Here is a 27,104-nt window from a genome sequence, read left to right on the forward strand (position 1 = left end):
GTCAACAAGAAGGCCATGCCCCACAGTCAGGGGTGTAACTAGCAAAGATTGGGCCTCCTAGCAAGCTTCTGACTTGGGATCCCCACATGGCATAGCACCCCCTTTCCTGGCCCCCACACAGTATAATGACTCTTTTACACTATCATGTCCCATAGTGGCACCTCCACATGGCATAGGGTCACATAGTGGCCTCTCCACACAGTGTAATGGCCCGTGGAGGCTGCCACACAATATAATGACCTTCAGTGGCCCCTACAGTGTTTGTTGCAAATATTGCAAAAATTATGGGTTCAGCACCCACAAACTATAATACCTTGAGGTCTTTTCAGACTCTGGAGCGTAAAACTCAGACCCAGAGGAGGTGAAAACATAATAACCAGTGTTACTCACCTCTCCTGAGCTTTGGTGCAACTCCCTGCTACCTTTGGCCCCCTTAAATGATGTCACAGGTTGGAAAATACAAAAACTTGTTAGAAGAATAGATGTGTCTTTTTATCTATACACATTTAATATTTTACCACTTCCCTTTAAAATATGATATAATCAAGGTACAAATCACATGTAAAATGAGCAGATAGGTGTTCCAGAGATAAGAATCACCTGCCTGTTATATATTGCATTGAGACATACATTAATTTGACAGTGGGTCTCTGAAGAAATAGGACTGTCTGAATATAACATAAGATATTGATTTCTACAAAGTGAAGTTGACACGACATGGCTACAGCTGTCAGCGGTGATCTGCCTGGAATAGTCTGAGGATACTGTGTGATGTGACAAGATTAGACATTGTAGCTATTCAACCACATCCGTAGTGCAGGGGTGAAAATTAAAACAGAGCCTGTGATGGATACCGAGAGGAATAGCCAGAGGAAGATTCGATCGAGAACCTGAGCCACAAATTTCCAGTCTTGTACAACCTAGAATACAAGAAATGTGAATTAGTGAGGAGCTTTAGAGGGAACTTGTAACCAGAAAATTACCCATGTTAATAACCAAATATATATGTTAAACATATTTTTAAAGAATTTTTGGTATTTAGAACTAAAGATAATGATATGGACATTTATTTATTTTAAATTACTAAATCCTGCAACTTTCATTCTGGCAACTAAGCCTAATGATAGACATTTGCTAATTTTGTAGGAGTTTTCTTTACAGCAGTCATCACATTCATATCACAGACAATATAGACAGGATTACAATAGGACATAACACATTTAGTTTGGAAGGCATATTTCCCCTAATTTGGTGTACTCATCGTCTGCGTCAGGGAGGTCTTTGCTTTCCTCTGAATTAACGCTATAGAGATATAGGTTGAACTTGATGGACATGCTTCTTTATTCAACCTAACAACATATATAAAACAAGATCCTAATAGGTGGCAGATAATCAATAGCCACAAACCCAATATACCCGATTTCCCATCTATTAAAGTTTAACAATAAAACATAGCTTTTATTATACAGCCTAATAAAATGCAAAGTGTAATATAAAATAAGTACGCCATTCTAGTCACTGGGTTTATGTCAGTCATATCACAGTGCTCGAATTACAGGTCCTTACCCATATATAAAAAAAGGTCTATAAATCATATAATCAGTTTATTAAAAGGCTCATAATGTCCCATAGTAAAAGTTGTAAGTCCCACGGGAATTGTTGTAAATAATGAAGTCATTGCACAATTGAGTGTTTTTAGTTAGTGAGCATTTGACCACACACACTAACATTTAGTACACTGAGAATATTAGATTCCTGTGATAGATTTATCATAAATTGTATATATTACTTAAGCTCTTCTCCTCATTTCTGTCATAAATGTGGCGCACCATCTGCCATCACCCAGTGAGTCAGTCTCAGTCTGTTGCAGCCCATGGCCATGAGACTGCTATATAGTATATCAGTATGGAGCGGATTCTTTAAAATGGCCTAAAAGCAAAGCTGGTTTAGTTGTCCATAGAAACTAATCACAGCAAAGCTTTAAGTGTATACTCTGCTCCTCAACAATTAAAGCTGCATTATGATTGGTTGCTATAGGCAACTAAGACAATTTTGCTTTTAGATTATTTTAATAAATTTGCCTCTATATGCTCTTAAAATATAATTTAAGGATAGGACATTAGTGGAGGGGGGCTGACACCCCACATACCCATAGATCAACAGTCCTTAGCAGCTAATTGACAGAGTAGAACAGGAAGCTCTGTTCTCTGCCTAGCAGCTAGACTACTAAAGAGCAGATCCCATTACTTTTAATAGGACCTAAGCTGCAGTGACTCAGTTCTGCCACTACACAGAGAACAGTGCTGTCTACTTCCTGTTCAAATCTCTGTTTCAGCAGCAGAGAACAGGTAAATGATGGGGGTGCTAGCTGACATATCAGATCTTTGGGGATTATCCATAGATTTAGCTATTAGTGATCTCTATGTAGGATAGACCAGAAAATCCCTTTATGACTGTCTTCAAATTAGCAACCATTTTTATTACTTAAGTAAAAAAAATTAAAAGAAAAAAGCAATTCTAAAAAAAATATTCATCACTTAAACTTTCCTGTTACCATGGAGATGCAGAGGTCTGCATAGCAGCAGATGTCACAAAATGGTAAGTTTTTAACAACGACTATCTGCTATAATTGGGGTTGAGCCGATCTTGACTTTTCAGGATCGATTTTAAAATCCGATTTCCGATAATTTTTCATTCGAACCTGATCTCGATCCCAATGCAAGTCAATGGGATTTTTTTATTAATCGGAGATCGGATTTTAAAAGCAATCCTATTCACTATACAGCATGGAATCTAAGAATTGTTAGAATCCACGCTTTGTAGTGAATCACTAAGTAGCCAGAGGATTTTTTTTTTAATCCTCTGGCTACTTAGTCCCCCCTGGTGTCCACTTCCCTCCGGAGATGGCTGCTCCACTGCTGTTCGCCTCGCTGCCGCTCCAGCTGCAGTCTTCTTCTCCCTTCGCTGCCCCCTCCCTGCTAGGTTAGGAGAGTGTGGGCGGGTTAGGAGAGTGTGGGCGGGTACTGGGAGGGGAGACGTCACTTCTCCCCAACCCTGTACCTGCCCACACTCTCCTAACCCGCCCACACTCTCCTAACCTGGCAGGGAGGGGGCAGCGAGGCGAAGAAGACTGCAGCTGGAGCGGCAGCGAGGCGAAGAGCAGCGGAGCAGCCATCTCTGGAGGTGCCATCTCTGGGGGAGTTCACACGGAGTTACGTGCCGCGTGATGTGGCACGTAGACGCCGCGGGACCCTTTGCGGGCCGTACACGCTCCCATTGATTTCAATGGGAGCGGGGATCGTATGCGCCGCGCTAGTTTGCGGCTGTGCATTTATTCACGGCCGCAAACTAGCGCAGCGCATTTGATCCCCGCTCCCATTGAAATCAATGGGAGCGTGTACGGCCTGCAAAGGGTCCCGCGGCGTCTACGTGCTACATCACGCGGCACGTAACTCTGTGTGAACTCCCCCTTAGTCTCCCATTAGAATGAATGGAGGCAGCCGACGCGCAGGGGGTTAAGGTGGGGTGCCGGCTGCTTCCATTCATTCCTATGGAACCGCAGTGGAGCCTTCACACTGAGTATACACTATATACTCAGTGTGAAGGCATTGTAGGAAATACTACCGATCTCGATCCCACCTAAAAAGATCGTGTTCGGAATTCCGATCGCGATCGTGAAATTTTCTCGATCGACGATTGGAATCCGATTTTTTCCAAACACGATCGCTCAACCTTAGCTATGATACTTCTTCATCTGTTGTAGGTGTATTAGATAGTATTGGTTGCAGAGGCATACTTAGTCTTTAGGCTAAGGCCCCACGGGCCGTAAACGCAGCGATAAAGTGCTGCGGGAATAACCGCTGCGAGATCGCATTTCGGTTCTTTCCGCAGCGCTTTTAAGAGAAAGTTCACAGAGTTTTCCTCTGCGGACTTTCTCTTAATATTATATCTACGGGAAAGCTGCCGGCGTTTCCGTAGATTTAATTGACATGCTTTAATGGACATATTTATCTCCATGCAATGAGGCATTGTGGCACTGTGGTTTTTTGGTGTGCCTCATATGGTATGTTAACCCTAGCCTGACTGCTGTGAGGATGAGGATTGTATAGTGAAATATGGAATAGCTGGTCTGGATTCAGTGACATACTTGACACCTGCTAACAAATAGTAACATAGTAGATGTTGCTGTCACCTCTTTAATCTAACCTAACCAAACAGAATATTGTGGGAAACTACTACCTAAGCCTAGCTCCTAGCAGGTTTGTTTATTTGATGTATTATTTGTCAAAAATGGAACGGTAAAGCATATAAACACATACTACCAGAAGGGGGCACTGTTATACAGAAAATCTGAGTTCCAGATTCAACTTGAGTTTAAGATAAGATTGGACTTTCGTTATGTATGTGCCAAAAGGAACCTTGTTTTTGTTGTAACTGTACGCACACTATTTTCCAGCATGTTGCATTCTAACTTCTATAATTCTTTTATGTGGTTGATGTATAGGTTTGTAGCTCAGCATGGCTTGAAACCCGATATGTAGGTTTTTGCTGTCCGCTTGAAAAGTCGGACATCTTTGGGAACGGACAGTTAAGGACAGGCATGGACTGTAAAAGAACGCACTCGATCTCCATTTAAATCAATGCAAAATGTCATGGACACAGCTAGTGTCCGCTGCTTATGACCGCACAAGATTTTTCACGGACATTAGCAACGGACACCGACGGTAGTGTGAACGCCCCCTAATCCTATTCTATTGGCCTAAGTCAGAGGAATAACCTGTTGGATAAAGAAGTCCTCTGCCTGGATCCACGCTTCTCATGGGTTCCCCAGCTGGATCTAACCTAAGCGGCTTCCACGTCGTTGATCCACCACTTTAGCACCCTGTAATAGGGCATTGCTCTAGCACCTACTCTTGCACCACATTGCACAGTATAGCCAAGCTGTGTTACATCTCCCAAGGTAGAGCTAAAGCTGCACTGGACTGTATATAAATTAAGCATTACCTACCCAGAATCAGTATTGCAGTGGATATGGGACTGGATATGGGACTGTGACTGAAGTGCTGCAATTACTTGTGATATGTGCCAAAGCTTTACTGCTATTTGCTACTAAAGAGACTGTGATTTCTGTACTTGCATGCACAAGAGATTTTTCAAGTAAAGTTCTTTAAAACCGTTGTTACTGGACTCTTTGTCACAGAAGTCTTTCCAGCCTGTACAATGTAGAAAAGTAACAGCTAAAGTGAAAGGAAAGGTCCATGTATGTGACAGGGGAACAGGGTTGTATACCACTCAGGCCTGTGACACAACTGTGACTACTACCCCCATCAGTCCTGGACTACCACCGCCATCATGCACCCCCTTGCTCACTACATTAGGAACAGAGTTTGGGGGATGTTATGAAAGGTCATCATTAAGACCAGGGCCCATGTGGTGTTTTATAGTCCCTAGTGAATCCCATCCACACATTGTGGGAAAATATGTGCAGCGGACATGCTGCAATTTCCAAAACTGATGCGGTTTTTGAAATCACAGCATATCAATTATACCTACAGAAACGCCAGTGGTTTCCCTATAGGTATAATTGAAGCCGAAAGTTCACAGAGGAAACCTCTGAGAAATGTCTGGGAAAAGCACTGTGGGAAAAAACGTAATGTCTTGCTGCTGTGTTTTTTAATGCAGAGCTTTTTTTTTTTTTGCTGCGACCCACTATGTGGAGCCTTAGCCTTAAAGGGATTCTATCATTAGACTCCCATATTTTATTACTACCACGTAGGAATAGCCTAAGAAAGGCTATTCTCATAGTACCTTTAGAAGCCTTCTCCACACTGCCATTCGGTAGATATTCCCAGTTTTCGACGTTATGCAAATGAGTTTTCTTGCAGCACTGGCGGCGTCCCCTGTGCTGCTTGAAAACTCAGTCTGTGCGGCCATTTTCATGTGGCCGCTTACATGAGCATATTGCATGCACAGTACACTCGTGTAAGCAGCCACAAGAAAATGGCTGCAGACATGCGCAGTCAGCTCTGCCTGAAGTCCGGTGGCAGAGCCAACTGCACGTGCCTAGGATTTAGATCCTGGAGAAACCAGCGCTGGAAGAAGATATCACAGAGGACGCGGCACAGAGGCGTGCCATAAGAAGATGAGGCGGCGCTGGATAGTTTTAAAGCAGTACAGGGAACACCCCCAGTGCTGTTTGAGCACAGGGGAATGCCCCCAGTGCTATCTGAAAACTCATTAGCATATGGATTTCTACCGAACGGCGGCACAGAGAAGAATTCTAAAGGTAGGAGAAGAATAGGCTATTCCTACCTGTTAGTAATAAAATATGGGATTCTATGATAGAATCCCTTTAAACAATTAAGAAAAAAAATGATATATGGTTCTGCAGCAATAGGAACAGCCAATTGAAAACAAAAGATACTGTACTTAAATTCCCCCCAAAATTGCAAATTTCAAGGCCACTAATACTAGAAACACAGCCGGAAAGGGCACTGTGGAAAAAAAATGTGAAAAACACAAAACAAATAATTCAAGCTATACTTTTGTGCATTTTGCCATTTTCCTCTGAAAATTCACAGTTAAATTAATGTGCTGCATTTTTCAAACAAGCACGCCATTGTGTTTTTCTCAGCATTTGTTTCGTCAATGTGTTGGGACTGTAAAACACAGCACTGTGACACTTGCATTTCTTCATGTGCTCCAAAGAAGATTGTTGTGTGGTTAACGTCTAAGACATCTCACCATTTGCCAAAAAGCAAAATCTACTATTCATTCCACTTACCTGTCTAATAAAATGTTCCTTTTTGACATGAGTTGAAATATATTTAATAGAATCGGACGCCTTTTCCAAGAAAGCAATGAGAACCTTTTCTCCATCATTTGCTTGAATGTGTTTCCTTTTACCAGATATTTTTGCTTTGCCAGCTGGGGCAGTATTTTCGGAATCTAAAAAGGAGAATCGATCGACATGTCCCTTCATACATAGCAGCCTCGGAAGCTTCTGTAAGAAAAGTCCTTTTACCCATGGGGCCATTGGATGGTAGGTTGCTGAGGACCGGTGGTGCACATTAATAACAAATACAGTTACAATTATTGACAATGTAACAAAGATCATGATAAATAAGAGATATTCTCCTATTAATGGAATGACCTTAGAGGAGGATGGGATGATCTCTTCAATAACAAGAAGAAAAACTGTAAGTGACACCAAGACAGAGGTGGAGAGGGACAACTTCTCTCCTTCATCAGACGGAAGGTAGAAGACAAGGACAGTTAGGAAAGACAGTCCCAAGCAAGGGATAATAAGGAATAACGTATAAAACAGTGGCAAACGTCTCAGTACAAAAGAATATGTGATGTATGGGTAAGAGTAAAGCCCATCTTTCCTCATCCCTTTCAGACCGGTAGCATTTATGATATCCCACTCCCCGTTATCAAAAAAGTCTTTTCTGTCGACATTTGCATCTAGAAGAATAAGATCAACCATGTTTCCATCATAAGTCCATGATCCAAATTTCATTGAGCAGTTCTGGCGGTCAAATGGGAAAAAAGTGACATCCATAGTGCAGGAGCTTTTATAGCTTGCTGGTGGAGTCCATGTTACTGTTCCATCATATTTTATTATCGCTTTAGTCATCAGAGATCCTTCGAAACGTCCATCTGCACTGAAAAACACATACGGTAAAGCAGAAGTCCCCAAACCTTTACTGTTTGCCAAGGAAGCACATTAAAGCTGGTTTTACATGAGTTTTTTTTTGGTCAGGATTTTGACGCGGAATCCGCGTCAAAATCCAGCTCAAGAAAACACCTCCCATTGAATTCAATGGGTTTCCGCGAACAGTTTGTTCCCGCTTGCAGAAAAAAAAAGCGACATACCCTTTCTTTCTTGAGGCGGATTCCGCCGCAGAGCGACACCTCCCTCCCGACTAGGCCTAATCCGGAGAGGAATGCCGCTAGATAGATGGACTACAAACAAAAAGGGGGAGCTTTTGGAGGACTGGCATTTCCTAAGCTAGCCATGATCTCCTGTGCTCAGAATAAGATGTGCCTAATTTCTCAAAAGACTCATGCCTCTTAATAAATTAGACACATCTCCTGCCCCCTGTGCGACTCAATCTGAAATCTTCGCCAGTTATATGTCAATTTCTGAAGTAGTTATTGTAAATCCCCCTGCCACATGCCCACATTTCCGAAAAGTGACTTAGCTAGTGCCCCTGTGCCATAAGTCACAAACAGGAGTGTGTTAGCGTTTGCAGGACCGCATGTAAGGAACTGAGCTACTGAATATCAAAACTCACTATTACTTCTTATTATAAGGGAAAGGGTTTCTATGCTGATCTTCTGGAAACCAAGGGGCTCATACACTTTTCTATTCTACAAGCCTGTTTGTTTCAGGAATGTGTACACTCTTGTAGATTGCCAAGCAGGGTTGACTCTATGCCAAGTGTGAATTAATGTCGCCCAATTTACTTGTATCACTTTCTTCTGGCTTTAGTGTTCCTTTAATAGTAAAACTTAATATGTATTGTTCTCCGGCAAGCAACCTTTCTTACTCAAGCCATCTGTTTAACCATGTTAGGTATGACGATCATCTTACTATAGTGCTGTCATACCCTAATGGTACATTATGTGGCCAAGAATAGTTTTTCTGTGAGGAGTACCAGGGATCTGCATCCTTCCTAGGAGACCTCTGTTATCAGTGTCTATCCCTGATTTTTGCACAGCACCCATTTACGGTCTGCATCCACCTCTGCTAACATTGGTGCAGTGTTTTAGCGCAACTATGCTGTCCCCACTATTATGAAAGCAAAATAACATACATGACTAGCATATAGTTGCATATAGGGTGCCCAAGCCGCTAAATGTAGAACACAACTGTCTATAAGTAATAGATTCCAATACAAAGACTAAAGCCGTATTGTAGTCCTGACCATTTGTGTCAATACTAGTGATACCGCATTGTAATTAGGTTTTACTTATCATCGCCTCTATATAGCATATACAGGCCTATGAGAGTGAACAGTATATACTGCTAGAAGATACATAATGAAAACCTCGTGACACTTGTTAGACTTCTTGTACGACTTATACACTGAATGCACTGTTATAAATACTACACTACAGTATATAATCTTACTTTTCAAACAGAACAATATCTGGAAGCCACAAGGATTCAGAAGGTACTCTGATGTAAGTAATTCCTCCATAGTCTTTCGGATTCCATCGTAGTTTTAAATCCACCCATTCCTATAGCAAAGACAAAAGTAATACACATCACACCACAATAATAACTAGTAACAATATTCTTGAATAGAATTTCCAAGTTGGTAGACATGTTTTCAAATAAGATATCCCAGCTTATGCTTCTAACCTGAATACAGATGCCACATCCCAACCTGCAAGAGGGAACTAAAAATTGGGACCAGTTCAGTTGAGCTTGTACAGTAGTTCTCATATCATATTCTGTAGGTGTTTGTTTTTTGCCCTAAATTGTTTTGTTGCTTCTACAGTATAAAAAAAAATTATTTTCCACTTTTCAGATTTTTGCTGTTTTCACATAAATGTCTCATTTGTTTGTTTCAGATATTTGTACAAAATTTATAAGACAAAAACAAGAACAAAAATATACACCCAATATTGACCAGCCATGTGTGCAAAAATAATAGCTCATTTAGTTTAAGAATGGGGTTCTTCAAGGTGAGATAGTGATGGTCTAACCTATTCATTCTCAGTGCAGTTTATCTCCAATTCTCTTGACTGAGAATAAGGCATGGTCATCAGTGTTAGATTGGACAGGGACAAGTGACAATCTTGTGGGGCTTTCTTGTGGAATGGTTATGAGAAACTACTAAGAATAGTGTGGTTGAGGAAGAACATCCAGGGAAAGGAGATTCCGTGGAGGTAAGTAACTAATCGATGAAAAGGTTTAGAAAACAAGGAACAAGTGGTGCCTAATGGATGATAGTGTTTTGCATCTTTGGAACACTGCCCTTTCTTGTGCCTCAGCCTGACATATTTCTTATATCCCATATTTATTAAAAATTGTTGTGTGTTATATAACAAATATACACCAGTTCCTGACTGACGTAGATTTGACACAGAGACATGTGCCTTATGTATTAAGAAGCCAGTGTCTATTGATAATTCAGGCTTGCATCATACCACTGAGGGTCTTCATTGCAACTGCCACAATAGAAGACATGAAAGGTGCTGTTCAAAGGGATTTCCGGTAAGAAAAATAAAAACTAAATTAAATGTAAAAAAACGATATTTACCTCCCAAGAAATATAATCTCAGCCAATCAATAAGCACAGAGTCTATGTACCATAGTCAACGGGCATTTATTGTATGTGAAGATATGACCATGAAGTAGAGACCAGCAAGTACCTAGTAAGTGTCAGAAGTTGAATAGGAGCAGTAGCAGATCACTAAGGTGACTATCTCTTTGTTGTTATTTTAATCTACTCTGAGACATTTACCATAATTTTTTTTCCTGCTACAGAACCCTTTTAACCCCTTCATTACTCTAGCCATCTGAAAAGTTATCATTAATCTCATCCTTATCCTAAACCAGGGAGTATGTATCTTTAAAGGGGTTGGCTTTGGAAAAGTGGAGAGGCCATTGAAAAATGCCACTCTCGACTATTGTAGTTGCACTATTGTCATTAAATAGGCACAAATTACTCATTTGTAACAACTGTAAGCCACAAAAATGACATGGCGTTAATTTCCCCCGTAATTGCGTTACCTGTCTCAGCCACACGTTTGTGGTCATTAACTGCTTTTTTTCATCCTGCCAGGAACATAAGGAAAATCTGTTAATTCAGTAAAATATAGTGCATAGTGTTTAATACTGGGTGACATGTCTTATAGACTATCAGAAATGTGACAACCACCAAAATCCTACTTGTCTGAGGCTTTATAGGTCAATTCTACACAAAATATTTCTCCAACTGCTACCAAGTTTTTTTTTATGTATTATTAACCAGAGGGCAATAGGAGCCATTTACCTGTAAACATAAATTATGGGCACATTTTATGTATTGGCGTATCATTTTTTTTCTGCATTGTTATCCTCCTTAGAAAATCATAATACACATAAATGAGGTCTGTGGATTTTATGTCCTATTTTATCTTACAGTTTTTGAGCTTTGCATTTTAACTTTGTAAATTTCTCTGCAATCTACAAATTGTAATAATGGGCTATAACCTTTGCTGTATTATACAGTACTTGCTTTGTATGAGTGAAATATGTACTGTATTTGAAAATTCATATGTAATAGTAAGGCCTCATGTACACATAAGAGCAATGTGCTGGAGTATGTACATGTACCATTTCTGCAGCTGCATAGTTTTCTGTTTGCTGCTGCACGATTCTCTTTCCAATGGAATATACCTCTAAATGCCTCAGTATGAACTGGTCCGATTAACCACTATGGATGTCCTATGGATGTCCCTGTGTAATAGGCCTAATGTGATGCTTTTGCTATATGGATGTGTTATGCTCATATAGCTTAATGTGTGTATGATGTCTATCAATGATAGACTAATAAAGCATGAAAACTCTGCTTCACTTGCAACACAGTCCACAAGATTGCTATATGAAAACCTGATTGGTACTCAAAGCATACCTCCCAACTTTTGAAGAACTGAAAGAGGGACAAAATGTGCGGTGCGCTACGCGCGCCGCGGCAAATTTAGCCCCACCCACTTTTGTGTTGACTCCGCCCACTCGTTAATTTTTTATGTGCCCGCACACAGTATAATCCTCCTACAGTCACCCGTAAATTATATGTCCCCCCTCTATCTCTCCCCCAGTTTCATATACACCCTTCATCTGCCCCCAGTTTCATGTCCCTCTTCCATCTCTTCCCCCAGATTCATGTCCCTCCATCTCTGCCCCCAGATTCATGTCCCCTCCATCTCTGCCCCCAGATTCATGTCCCACATCTCTGCCCCCAGATTCATGTCCCTCCATCTCTGCCCCCAGATTCATGTCCCCTCCATCTCTGCCCCCAGATTCATGTCCCTCCATCTCTGCCCCCAGATTCATGTCCCTCCATCTCTGCCCCCAGATTCATGTCCCTCCATCTCTGCCCCAGATTCATGTCCCTCCATCTCTGCCCCCAGATTCATGTCCCTCCATCTCTGCCCCCAGATTCATGTCCCTCCATCTCTGCCCCCAGATTCATGTCCCTCCATCTCTGCCCCCAGATTCATGTCCCTCCATCTCTGCCCCCAGATTCATGCCCCCACATCTCTGCCCCCATATTCCTGTCCCTCCATCTCTGCCCCCAGATTCATGTCCCCCATCTCTGCCCCCAGATTCATGTCCCTCCATCTCTGCCCCCAGATTCATGTCCTCTCCATCTCTGCCCCCAGATTCATGTCCTCTCCATCTCTGCCCCCAGATTCATGTCCCACATCTCTGCCCCCAGATTCATGTCCCACATCTCTGCCCCCAGATTCATGTCCCTCCATCTCTGCCCCCAGATTCATGTCCCTCCATCTCTGCCCCCAAATTCATGTCCTCTCCATCTCTGCCCCCAGATTCATGTCCCCCATCTCTTCCCCCAGATTCATGTCCCCCATCTCTGCCCTCAGATTCATGTCCTCTCCATCTCTGCCCCCAGATTCATGTCCCCCATCTCTGCCCCAATGTCATGCCGTCCTCTCCTTCATCTGCCCCCAGATTCACGTTCCACCTCCATATTAAACTTACCTTCTCCTCCGCTCCCTCGCCGCCTCTCTCGCTGACACATGCGGCTGAAGGAAGGAGCTGACACAGGTCAGCTCCTCCCTTCGCCGCTGCCCGCCTCTCTCCCTGACACACGCGGCTGAAGCTGCTGGCGTGCTCGCTTCGCCGCTGCGTCTCTCTCTCTCGCTGACACATGCGGCTGAAGCGAGGAGCTGACCTGTGTCAGCTCCTCGCTTCGCTGCTGCCGCCGGCTCCTGGCTTGTACATCGCGTCTACAAGCCAGGAGCCGGCGGCAGCAGCGAAGCGAGGAGCTGACACAGGTCAGCTCCTCGCTTCAGCCGCATGTGTCAGCGAGAGAGAGACGCAGCGGCGAAGCGAGCACGCGAGCAGCTTCAGCCGCGTGTGTCAGGGAGAGAGGCGGGCAGCGGCGAAGCGAGGAGCTGACCTGTGTCAGCTCCTTCCTTCAGCCGCATGTGTGTTCAACTCAGATCTGCGTCCTCTGGACGCAGATCTGAGTTGAAATCGGGACATACCTCCCTCCAACCGGGACCGCGGGACATGTCACCCAAATCGGGACTGTCCCGCGGAAATCGGGACGGTTGGGAGGTATGCTCAAAGTATTACATAAAATCATATTTAGAACTAAATTAATGTTTTTGATGGTGCTATTGCTAATCTGTGTTGCCTGGTTCTGGACTTTACCCTTTGCCCATTCTTACTTCTGTAAGAGGAGCCCTCTCGGTGATACCACCATGGAGATCGTTTTCATTGGCGCCGACTAAGCACGTGTGTCCACCAGCACTCAGCTCATCAGGTGGTCATGCACATTGTTATACAAGGGATGCCATACTGAATAAATAAATGTCATAACTTCACTGGATCATTTTTAACAGCTTGTAAATGGTAACCATTCATTTCTTAGGTTTTATACAATGAATATATGTAATGGTGGAAAACCTCTTTAGATCGGGCCCCGCCTTGTGTATACACAGCATTTTAGCAATGGCAAAAAATACTGTGTATTAGGCTGGGGATCCACGTGCTGGAAACGCTGCAATAAATTGCGGCATTATACATTAACTGCAAAGTGGATGGGATTCATCCGAATCCCATGTCCACTTTGCATTTAAAACTGCAGCACAGACATGCTGCGATTTCCAAAACTGGAGTGGTTTTTGAAATCGCAGCATGTCAATTACATCTACGGAAATGCCATCGGCTTTCCTGTAGATAGAATGTTAGCTGAATGTCCGTGGAGGAAAATCCATGAACTTTCTGTTCAAAGCGCTGCAGGAAGAACCGCGATGCGTTCCTGCCGCAGTTGTTCCTGCAGTGCTTTAGCGAGGCGTTTCTGGCCCATGGGGCCTTAGCCGTACAATACCTGCAAAGTGGATGGGATTCTGGCTAATCCCATCCACACATTGGCAAAAAACCTTCAGTGGAAATGCTGAGATGTCAAAAACGCTTGCGTTTTTGTAAATAGCAACATGTCAATTATACCTACAGTAGACTGAAATGCTGGCGTTTCCTGTATAGGTATAATAGAGACAGAAAGTCGGCAGAGGAAAACTGTGAAAGATGGTATGGAAAAAAAACCGTGAGATGTTTCCACCGTGGTCTTTTCTGCAGCGTTTTCCAGCTGTGGTTCGCTACGTGGGGTATTAGCCTTAATGATGAATTAGGGAACTAAAATGCCTGAAGAATATATATAATATATGTCTATAGCTTAAATACTAATATGCACATAACAGCTTTTACTTTACACTGTACAATATCAAGATATTCTGCAGAAGTTCCCTTTGCTTCAAAAATAAGTGCATAACACTGACCAAAATCCTGCTGCCATTGTTCCTGGCTAGTGAAAAGAATGACTTCAGGATTTGCTACACGAGCTCCCTGTAATATATCTTGTTTCCGAACCACTGACACAGGTAACAAGATTTTCTGATAACGCTATATTGGATTGGTCTTCGTGGCTCAGGAGTGACGCACATGTTGCAGTAATAAACCACAAGTTCATATTTTGTCAGTATATTTCAGGTAATAGAATCCTTTCACCTCAATATATTGAGTTGGGGTTAATACTTGCCTTCTTTTGTCTGTAGAAATGCTTCTCAGAAAAACTAACTTGAATTGCTTTTTTTTTTTTTTTTATAAGACAATCGTAACCATGAAGCTGCCACTGATGTATTTTTTGTGTGCATCAATCTAATATGTTTTATCATTTACAATTAGGATTTTTAGAAAGTTTCCGGCACAAAAATATACAAATCTTTGTATTCATCTAAAGTAATTTACTTCAGCTTTTTCACATATGGTTAAGTAGGTAAGTATCCTCAGTGACTCAAAAGAGCTGGTGGTATTTATTGTTGCAGTTGATAAAGGGGAGGCCGATCCCCGAAATACATTGTGACCTGTTCGTAGCGAATAATGAGACGTATATTTCCACCTTAACCTTTGTTTCTGTGAGCGCAACTGTGGTCCTTTCTCTACTGGTTCTCCTGATAGGTGAAATGCCATAAAATAAAAGACCCATTAGGCTAGGGCTACAATACTCCTGTTGTGTAACCATAGATCGCCAGGTCACCTTGCAAATCCTTCACTCATATTAGTGAATGGTTTCACATTGTGACCCTCAGAGTGCCATAACTTCAAGTCAAACATCGCTTGAGAATTTTGCAACTTGTCGCAGTCGCAGCATCCTTGGGTTGCATTGCATCTCGATTTACTGAACATGAATGAAGGAATCACCACGTAACCCAATGATCTTTGGTCCGACAAACAGAGTCAGAGCCGAATTAGCCATGTAGCCCTAGCTTTACTCACCTGATTAATGCCCCTGTATTAGTGTCAATATCCCAGTCATCCCCATTGTTTTTTGTTTATGATAATGTAGCATTGATGCGCCTGGTCGTGTGTGACCATTGTAGTCAATCGCTGACCTCAGTGGTCTCATGCTGCTGTACATAGAAGAGGCCATTGTTTGACTGGTAAATGGATAATGTCATCACTACAGCCCAAGACCTCTAGCAGTCTGCAATGGGGGGCTATTTTTAGATAAGTAATTTTTTTAGGCTCTGCAGAACCTTTATTTCACGCTAGTAAAGTTCCCAAACTTTTATTCCATGTAACCTATTGTATTATTAAATTGAATAGTCAGAGACATAGGACGTCCCATTCTGATCTCATGAACATTAGACTAGGACATCTGTATCATTTGCCATCCATTTGCTGCTATCCAGAGTTTGTGAAATGAATGCATTAATTATAATACTTACCACATCTACAAGCTGTGATATTTTCAGGCCAAAATTGACTTTTATTGTCCTATTGGGGTTCTGCACAGGTCTTACCCATTTCTGGTACCCTATGAAAAGGTTCCTTAGGAGAGCATCTTCTATTTCTGCCAGAGGGTGAATAATGGAGAACACTAAACACATGGAGGGACACAGAAAGACAAGATACAGAATTAGCTAAATATTTCATTGTTTTTCAGGATTCTGTATACATATGGTTAAAGGCTTTTATTTTTCGATTTATATTTATTTAATGTATTTAACTGTTTATGAATTACATTGATACCCGAGATCTATAATGGCCCCAATTACCATACCCAGATATTCAGACGATATTCAGTCCATAAACTGTGAGAATTACATCAAACATACTCTGTGAGCAATTACTACATAGCCACAGGAGAACCTATGTATCTGTAAGGGTAAGTTCATACGGGGTATGAATCGGGTAGCTGCGACTGAAAGCCGGTGCGCGAATCACGATGCAAAACGGCCTGAAGAATGAGCATCTCGCTTCTTTTTTCCGGAAATGGCTCCCGGAAAAAAGACCTGAGCGGCTCACATTGATTTCAATGGGAGCCATCGTTTTGGTTAGGGTTTTGATGCGGATACGGCCTCAAAATCCTGACCAAAATACTCCATCTGAACTTACCTTCACTGTAGGATTGTGGGAAGAGACACCAAATTATAAAGGCTAACTATAGGTTATATTCTTGGCTTAATAAAATATTAGGGATCTTAGGGATGCTTATCATTTGAGAGAATGAGGGTCCCCATAGCCACTTTTACTTTGCAGTGTGATATTCATGCCTACAATCTTTTAGTAATAGATCTTTGAAGTTGCTCCAAAGAGTTAAGTTAAATGGCAATACCCTGGTTGTGCCAAAGAGCTCATTTCCATATTGACAAAAACAGCGATATCTCAGCAACAGAGGCACCAATTTGCAAGGGGAAAACACCATTTGGTTCAGATGACCCGAACTTATCCATCTGCATGCTGAGTTCATATGCTGAGTTCTGGGTAAGAGTCTCCCTTAAAGACATGTGAGTCGTAATAATAAATTACCTGCATCTCGTGCATATGTGTAATGACCAGAAACTCAAATCTATGCTAGCTAAGAGTTGGCATAGATTTGAGCTTGTATTTACACCAGTTTCTGGCATAAATTGTAGTAAATTTTCTGGACCATGGGAAAGATGTGACACTATGCCAGAAGCCCCTCCTATGCCTCACCGATTTTTTGGGTAAGTGGCAAATGGAACATCATTTTTATGTACATTTCTAAAAACTGTACACAATATTTACAATATCTATTTTCAGTGGATGTGAAGTTTTTTTTTTTACATTATTAAGGTTTTACTAGATGAACAATAAATGGCTTCCAAAGACATGCAAATAATCACCGTAATGGATGCACTCATAAGTAAAAAGCAGTACACTGACAATAATCTCCTATCTAGTAATATAATCATTACTAATTACATTGTAGAAGTAATAATTATAACAACAAAAAACCCAATCAAAGATAAGTATATAGAATAAAGTGCCAGAAATATGAGTAGGTATGTACTGTATAAAAGGAAAAAGAAAACTAGAAAAAAAGTATATAAGTAGACGGATTATGTGAGAGAAAAGAGGGGAAACAAATAAAGGGGAGGGGAGAGAAAAATAGAAAAGAAGGGGTCAGAAAAAGGTTTTGGTAAAAGGGGTGTGATGGTCCAAGGGTTTTCCTGGAAACATAACTGTATTTGAATTTGTAGACCATTAAAAATTAAACCTATAAATTAAAAACTTTGCAGATTTTTTATTATTTTCTCTAACCATCTTAATGGTGACAGTTTGTTGTCTTGATCAGTTGCCAATACATATGGCCATAAATGCAGGAACTTTCTGTACTCTGAAACCCAGCCATGACTTGCTTGCTGTGGCCGGGTTTTCTTTCCATTAATGGACTGTCCCGGCCTGATAAACTGTCCAAGGACAGGATAAGGAAATCATGGCTGAGTTTCTGACAAGTGCCAGACCACAGAAAGTTCCTGCCTTCATGGTTGTATTCACTGGCAACCAATACAGAAAAAGACTGTCACTAGTTAGATGGTTAGTGAAAATCTTGAAAACTCAACAAAGTTTTTAATAAATTTATATTTGCAAAAATGTTTAAAGGGGCTCTATCAGCAAAATTATGCTGATAGAGCCCCACACATGCAGGAATAGCTTTAAAAAGGCTATTCAGGCACCGTAAATGTTATATTAAATCTCAGTCCCTTTTTTAAATAAAAGCATTAAAACATATATGCTAATCTTACCGAACGTGCACCATGGGCGGGGATGCACAATGTGACATCAGCTTCGGGCACGCCTGCCTCTTCTGTCTTTTTGTAGTAACGCCCTCTGGTTCCGTGTCTTCTTCCATCTTCTTGTCTTCAAATCCCGCGCCTGCGTAGTAACGCTTCCCTCCGGAGCGCTACTGTGCAGACTCACTTGCCATTTTACTTAATGGCAGTTCGCGAGTGTACTGTGCAGTAGCGCTCCGGAGGGAAGCACTACTACACAGGCGTGGAATTTGAAGACAAGAAGACGGAAGAAGACACGGAACCAGAGGGCGTTACTACAAGAAGACAGAAGAGGTAGGCGTGCCCGAAGCTGACGTCGCACCGTGCATCCCTGCCTATGGTGCACGTTCAGGTACGATTAGCATATATGTTTTAATGCTTTTATTTAAAAACGGGACCGGGGGTTAATATAACATTTACGGTGCCTGAATAGCCTTTTTAAAGGCTATTCACGCATATGTGGGACTCTATTAGCATAATTTTGCTGATAGAGCCCCTTTAACTAAGTGTCCACAAATCTAAATATGGCTCTGCTCGTGGGAATACTGCATTCAGCTCGCTTCACCGACTCAGATCTAAATAGGTGGAGTTATTGTTTATTCATTACATTGTTATTCTCTGACCTCTTAGAAAGGCACAAGGAGTAAATTGTAGTAAAGGCAAGCTTTTGAATGGTGGCTGTAGTTGTGAGTTATCCACTCTTTTCTGGTCCACAGCTGTGACATGTGACCAGCAATAAGATTCTTCATTTGCCACAGCTTCTCAAGTGTGGACAGGAAGTCAGTTTCTACACTTATTACTTTGAGACTTACATCAAGGCTGTCCTAGGAATGGATAGAGAAAGAGACTTCCTGTCCACACATAAGAAGCAGTTAAGAATCTCATTGCTGATGTGACACAGATGTGGACCAGAAAAGAGTGGATTACTCGCTAATACAGCCACCATTCACAAGATTACCTTCATTACAATTTACATCATGTGCTTGTCCAACAGGCCAGAGATGAAACATTTTTGTGGGATTTCTACTATAAATCAGTGAGGGAGTGCTTTGTTGTCGCCAAGCATAATCCAATACATCCAAGTGTTGCAAAACATATCTTTGGAGTGTGGGAGGACATCCACGCAAACATGGGGAGAACATACAAACATCCTTGCAGATGTTGTCCTTGGCAGAATTCAAACCCAGGACTCCAGCACTGCAAGGCTGCTATGCTAACCACTGAGTCACCCTGCTGCCCTAGTGCCATGATCTATCACTATGAGCTCCTCCGTCTCTCGCAGGAGGTTCATCTCTACCAGACATTTCAGTATGGAAGGAGAGGAAGTCAACTTCCAATGGTGAGGAATGACAGCGCAAGCAGCCATCAGAAAATTTATCTCAAACTTTGATGGGACCTGGGAGAAATCAACCGAAAGTCCACTCTTGGAGAAGCAGATTTAGACAATCCCACAAGCCTGTTATAGAGAGAGAAAATCTTTGTCTAAAAGATAGAGAGAATGGGACAGTCCCACCATGTAGAGAAACACCTGGAACAATATTCCACATACCTCCAGCATATATTTGAGACCAAGGGGTAAACCTTGTTTAACAATGTGGGGAAATGGTACCATTCCTAAAAATGTTTATAATTGTTCTCTTGTGCTCAGCAGGCTATTTGTATCTTATAGGTGAATATAAATTCCTTGTGCCAAAAAAAGAGATCTTATCCCTGTCTTTCAAAACTTATCAAAAGCAAGGCTTAGCAGGAGATGAGAGCTGCATTAGGGCCCATACCTGCAAAAACAATTTGCTCAGCGACTCCTTGTGGGAGGAACTTCTCCAATGGGGTGCATTTCCTCAAAAAGGATATCCCCAAGGAACAAGAAGAAATTATGTAATTGCATGTAGGAAAACAAACAGATTACCATCTACAGGCAGGAGGCCAAGAAGTCTGCAAAGTCTGTGTTTATAAGTGTATGTGTTGTATACAGTCTCAACAATGTCTTATGAGGAAGGTATGAGCAAATCGCGTGGGTGGAATTCTGGCTAATCAAAAAGAGGGCTAAAAGGGCCTGGTATATGAGTCCCATATAACGAATGGAATACCTTGTCCTGTAAATGTAAAAAATGTTGTGTAATAAATGGCAAAAAGGACTTGTCTCTAATGGTTTTTGATAGCTAATGAAAAGATATCAACAATAAGGGGTCAAGGCCTCTTTTATTTTAACCCACTACTTAGCGACAAGGGTGCAAAACCAGTTCACATAAGTACCTCTTTGTGGTGATATTTTTGAAATTGGAGAGATCTGTCCACCCTTGTCTTTCGGTCTACATAGGATGTACATCTGAATCTGAGGTCTAGTTGTGCCCAGCACAAATTTACTTACTGCTCTGACAAGGCGAGACAAAAGGAAGGTTGAGTTACAACTAGTGTCGTTTATATAGAAAATGTGGAAGAAAATATATTTTGACGGTATTTATTGTACTAAACCAGGAAAGGTTAGCATTGTATTCCTAAATTCTGTAATGTACGTTGCAAAATGGGGCGATAATTTATAGTCTGTGTGAGTTTTGAGTACGAGAATGCTATGATATTTGAGAGGGCCAGTCTGCCATTTGAAATAAAAAGAATAAGCAACATGGGCAACCAGGTTGTCTTCAAGGAGCATATTCAACACCTCCATTTTAATGGCACACAAACTCCTCGATCAGGGAAAGGATACAGACAAGAGGATCAGTAAGGTATCGTTGGAGGGGTTGAATTTAAATAAGAAAGTCTGTTTTATCTCTTGCATATGTTTTAAGTTATAAAATCCTTGAAATTCAACCTGCATTTTAGAGCTACAATGACTGATATATCAGGGAATTCCATTATGTGTAATGCCCTAATATACTACACTTTTCTTAGCGGAATAACTTCTGTTACAAGTGAGCTCCAAAGCTGCAGGGCAAGTTCCATAGAGAAATTAAATTCCCTGTGATGTCTCCACAGCCTATTAAAGGGCTACCATAATATTGGTCTAAACTTTGCCTACAGGACAGATGTACACAATTTGCTTCTTCCTTTAAGCTGCTTTTCTCTATATTATATTAAAATCCATGTATACCGTATTATATCAAGATGTACTACACACTACAGGAAGGTTCCAGAAAGAAAGTCATGAACCATTAGTAGAAAGTCCACTGCACTCAAAAGTCTGGCATAAATGGAAAATCTTTAGGGGCAACATGGTGGCCCAGTGGTTATCACTGCAGCCTTGGAGTGCTGAAGTCCTGGGTTCAAATCCTGCCAGGAACAACATCTGCCAGGAATTTATATGTTCTTCCCGTGTTTGTGTGGATTTTCTTTCATTCTACAAAAGACATACTGTTAGGAAAAGAAAGAATGTACATTGTGATCCCTATATGGGGCTTACAGTCTACATTAAAAAAATAAATGTCAAGTATTTATTGAGACTTTGTACATATAACATCCAGGCAGAAATTAAGGTAACAGAATCTAATTCCAAATATTTTGGCCTTTATGACCTTTCTAATGGGGTATAAGTGGGACAGTCATGCCTGGATCGCATGTCGGAGTATGTATACTCAGTGGTGTAACTAAAGTCTTATGGGCCCCGATGCAATCTTTTGTCCCGGGCCCCCTATTTCATCATTACAGCGGATTTTTGATGGAGATGATTACGGATACTAAGGAGCTTAATCAATCTTAGTGTGATTAGGGTAATCTGTGGGTCTCCTTGGTTTATGGGCCAAACGGATGCTGTAATCCCAAATACTGATGCCAGTGCTTTTGGGCTCCCTAAGGCTCCTGGGTCCTGGTGTGGCAGCACCCTCTTCACCCCCTCAAGTTATGCCCCTGTGTATACTGTATTATAAATATTACTTTCATACTAGGTATATAGTTTAATTGCATTACCAAATTATTTATATACATTGTGGCCTTTCAGGACTTTTTCTTCCATTACAAAAGTAAACAAACACCGATCATGTTTTTTTTTACATTATAGTCAATGTAAATGGATCCAAATGGAGGAGGTTTTGTCTGTATCCATTCCTCCACTACCATTACGTCAATAACCGTTGACAACAGCCTATGACAGATGAGAGCAATGGACTGAAAAAATGGTAGTGTGAACTGTCCCTTTTTTATTTCTGTATTTAGTCCTGCAAGACTATTGTTTATGTAATATTCAGTAAATGACTTTCTTTCTTCAGGGCCAGGATACTTGCTGAAAGTAGCTTATTTGACATTATTTATTGATAGCGTTTAGTAACAGATGAAAACCGAATAAACATCAAGTGCTGTCATACTTAGTCTTTGCTGCTCTAAGATGTAATTGAATTACTGGAGCATGCTAACTCGTACAGCAACTACATCTGATAGAGAACACACGAGGATTTAATTGTGATTCATACTCAAGTGCAAAGAAATATCCCTGAACTGACATCTATGTGGAAGTCCTTGAAAACAATGATGGTCATAAAATGTGGGTCTACTGATTGATCCCTGCCAATAAAACACGCCCTGTCTGTACCACACTGAAAAGATTCTGTAACCATAAAGCACCATGTAACATTATATACCTTATGGCTCCAACATATGTATAAGGGAGGGTTCACACGGTGTAACGTGCCGCGTGATGTGGCACGTCTATGCCGCGGGAGCCTTTGCGGGCCATACACGCTCCCATTGATTTCAATGGGAGCGGGGATCGTATGCGCCGTGCTAGTTTGCAGCCTTTCATTGGCCACAACAGTGACCTTAGTCACAAAGCCTTGTATTAAGGTGAAAAGCGCGTTGGGACAAGTGGTGTGTTAGGTATGCCTTGACTATTTGTTGCATTGTTTATTCCATAGGGACTTACAGTGTTGGCCAAAAGTATTGGCACCCCTGCAATTCTGTCAGATAATACTCATTTTCTTCCAGAAAATGATTGCAATCACAAATTCTTTGGTATTATTATCTTCATTTAATTTGTCTTCAATGGAAAACCACAAAAAGAATTGTCAAAAAGCCAAATTGGATATAATTCCACAGCAAACATAAAAAAGGGGGTGGACAAAAGTATTGACACTGTTTGAAGAATCATGTGATGCTTCTCTAATTTATGTAATTAACAGCACCTGTTACTTACCTGAGGCACCTAGCAGGTGGTGGCAATAACTAAATCACACTTGCAGCCAGTTGAAATAGATTAAAGTTGACTCAACCTCTGTCCTGTGTCCTTGTGTGTACCACATTGAGCATGGAGAAAAGAAAGAAGACCAAAGAACTGTCTGAGGACATGAGAAGCAAAATTGTGAGGAAGCATGAGCAATCTCAAGGCTACAAGTCCATCTCCAAAGACCTGAATGTTCCTGTGTCTACCGTGCGCAGTGTCATCAAGAAGTTTAAAGCCCATGGCACTGTGGCTAACCTGTCTAGATGTGGACGGAAAAGAAAAATTAATGAATTGAAAGAGATTTCAACGCAAGATTGTGTGGATGGTGGATAAAGAACCTCAACTAACATCCAAACAAGTTCAAGCTGCCCTGCAGTCCGAGGGTACAACAGTGTCAACCCGTACTATCCGTCGGCATCTGAATGAAAAGGGACTGTATGGTAGGAGACCCAGGAAGACCCCACTTCTTACCCAGAGACATAAAAAAGCCAGGCTGGAGTTTGCCAAAACTTACCTGAGAAAGCCAAAAAACGTTTTGGAAGAATGTTCTCTGGTCAGATGAGACAAAAGTAGAGATTTTTGGGAAAAGGCATCAATATACAGTAGAGTTTACAGGGGAAAAAAAAGAGGCCTTCAAAGAAAAGAATATGGTCCCTACAGTCAAACATGGTGGAGGTTCCCTGATGTTTTGGGGTTGCTTTGCTGCCTCTGGCACTGGACTGCTTGACCATGTACATGGCATTATGAAGTCTGAAGACTACCAACAAATTTTGCAGCATAATGTAGGGTGAGAAAGCTGGGTCTCCCTCAGAGGTCATGGGTCTTTCAGCAGGACAATGACCCAAATCACACTTCAAAAAGCACTAGAAAATGGTTTGAGAGAAAGCACTGGAGACTTCTAAAGTGGCCAGCGATGAGTCCAGACCTGAATCCCATAGAACACCTGTGGAGAGATCTCAAAATGGCAGTTTGGAGAAGGCACCCTTCCCATCTCAGGGACCTGGAGCAGTTTGCCGAAGAAGAATGGTCTAAAATTCCAGCAGAGCATTGTAAGAAACTCATTGATGGTTACCGGAAGCGGTTGTTCGCAGTTATTTTGTCTAAAGGTTGTGCTACCAAGTATTAGGCTGAGGGTGCCAATACTTTTGTCCGGCCCCTTTTAGGAGTTTTGTGTAAAATGATCAATGATTTGACTTTTTTTTTTTTTCATTCTGTTTTGTGTTTTTTCATTGCAAGCAAAATAAATGAAGATATTAATACCAAAGAGTTTGTGCTTGCAATCTTTTTCTGGAAGAAAATGAGTATTATCTGACAGTATTGCAGGGGTGCCAATACTTTTGGCCAACACTGTATGGGATGTTAGTGAATGGGAGTTCACATCTTATATATCTGCTTTATACATTCCTTTTCTATATTGACTATTTGGACCAGTTGATGTGTTTTTTTCCCCCCTCTCCGTTTATGATGTCCCTAATGGTATGTATATATTATTATAATTCACATTCTGGCATTTTCTTTCCTACACACCACCATTGCAGTGGTTCTCTGGTATTTTGGATAAACATGTCCATCCCCCCTCCTCTTTCTTATACCATTGTATTTTGGTATAAGAAATATATATATATATATATATATATATATATTTATATATGGTTTTTAATATTATGTAATAATAAAATATACATGTTTTATGCATAATGTAGTGTGGATTTTAATTTTTTTTTTGGTTTTACAGATCCTGTGCAATGTAAAAAAATGGCCGCACACAGGTGCAGTCGACTCTGCCCGTGGCCCGCTGGCAGAGCCAACTACGCATGCGTCGAAGATTGAAAGCCAAGCCGGAAGAAGACGCGCAGAGGCCGGTTCAAGAAGAAGATGGAGGCGGTGCTGGAGAGTTCTCTCGCAGCATTGGGGGCAACCCCAGTGCTGTTTGAGCGCTGGGGCCCGCCCCCAGTGCTGCGATAGAACTCATTTGCATAAAGACGGGAGAAGGAATATCTACCGAACGGCAGCGTGGAGAAGACATCTTAAGGTAGGGGAAGAATAGCCTAAGGCTATTCCTATGTGTTAGAAAAAAAGGGATTCTAATGATAGGATCCCTGTAAATAACAGCAGACCCAGCACTGAACCCTGGGCTGCATCACTTACAACACAGGACCAGTCTGAGCTGCAGTCATTGACCACAACTCTCTGGATACAATTCTTTAACCAGTTTTCAATCCAATTACTAACTATATTTTCCAAGCCGATGGACCTGATTTTACTCATTAAATGTCTATGGAGGACAGTGTCAAAAGTCTTTGCAGGAATGCTATATTCACAGACTTCTCTCTGTCCAGACTTCTATTCAGCTCTTCATAAAAAACAAATCAGGTTAGTGGGATAACCTATGTCCTTAAGTAAAACCACACTGTCTGTCTCATAATATTACGTACAGTCACATACTCCTGTATATAATGTCTTAAGAGCCTCTCAAAACAGATTCCCCACAATGGATGTTAAACTCACTGGCAGTAATTACTTGGGGAAGACTTAAAGCAATTTTTAAAATTAGGCATCACATCTTCTCTGTGCCAGTCCCTTGGTACTGTACCAGGCACCAGACAATCCCTAAATAAGAAGAGGGCACAGCAATGATTGGACTGAGTTCTCTAAGTACTCGTAGGTGTAATCGATCTGGACCCAGAGCCCCCCAAAAAATCAGTGTACATGTACTGTGGCCTCAGTGACATATTTATTAATTTTGCTTACTTATATAGCAACATTATATTCCACAGCCCTTTACAGACGTTGTCAATCACTGTTTCATATAGGGCTCACAATTAGAGATGAGCGAACAGTGTTCTATCGAACACATGTTCGATCGGATATCAGGGTGTTCGCCATGTTCGAATCGAATCGAACACCGCGTGGTAAAGTGCGCCAAAATTCGATTCCCCTCCCACCTTCCCTGGCGCCTTTTTTGCAGCAATAACAGCGCAGGGGAGGTGGGACAGGAACTACGACACCGGGGGCATTGAAAAAAATTGGAAAAAGTCATTGGCTGCCGAAATCAGGTGACCTCCATTTTAGACGAATAGTGGATTTCAAATCCGGGTCATATGAGAATGTGAACTTTGTGACTATGAGACAGGGATAGCTGTACAGGCAGGGATAGCTAGGGATAACCTTTATTTAGGGGGGAATGTTATTAAAAATAACTTTTTGGGGCTCTATCGGGTGTGTAATTGTGATTTTTGTGAGATAAACTTTTTCCCATAGGGATGCATTGGCCAGCGCTGATTGGCCGAATTCCGTACTCTGGCCAATCAGTGCTGGCCAATGCATTCTATTGGCGTGATGAAGCAGTGCTGAATGTGTGTGTTTAGCTCAACTACACCGGTGGAGTAGTTGAGCTAAGCACACAGATTCAGCTCTGCTTCAATCAGCGCTGGCCAATGCATTCTATTAGCTTGATGAAGCAGAGTGTGCACAAGGGTTCAAGCGCACCCTCGGCTCTGATGTAGCAGAGCCGAGGCTGCACAAGGGTTCAAGCGCACCCTCGGCTCTGATGTAGCAGAGCCGAGGGTGGACTTGAACCCTTGTGCACCCTCGGCTCTGCTACATCAGAGCCGAGGGTGCGCTTGAA

At 41.7% G+C, this 27,104-nt stretch overlaps 1 protein-coding gene across 1 annotated transcript in view; it reads right to left on the bottom strand.

The window, feature by feature from the left end:
- Positions 1–487: 487 nt before the first annotated feature.
- CHRNB3 (cholinergic receptor nicotinic beta 3 subunit) overlaps positions 488–27,104 on the bottom strand; it is a 39,667-nt gene continuing 13,050 nt past the window's right edge. The window contains exons 2-6 of the mRNA XM_075284253.1: positions 15,979–16,130; positions 10,751–10,795; positions 9,140–9,249; positions 6,785–7,667; positions 488–920 (exon numbers count right to left, since the gene is read on the bottom strand). Of these exons, the coding sequence (XP_075140354.1) occupies positions 783–920; positions 6,785–7,667; positions 9,140–9,249; positions 10,751–10,795; positions 15,979–16,130 (1,328 nt within the window). The 3' untranslated portion in view covers positions 488–782. The remainder of the gene's footprint in view (positions 921–6,784; positions 7,668–9,139; positions 9,250–10,750; positions 10,796–15,978; positions 16,131–27,104) is intronic.

Source organism: Leptodactylus fuscus, chromosome 1 (genome assembly GCF_031893055.1).
Source record: "Leptodactylus fuscus isolate aLepFus1 chromosome 1, aLepFus1.hap2, whole genome shotgun sequence".
In the NCBI taxonomy this organism is placed as follows: Eukaryota; Metazoa; Chordata; class Amphibia; order Anura; family Leptodactylidae; genus Leptodactylus; species Leptodactylus fuscus.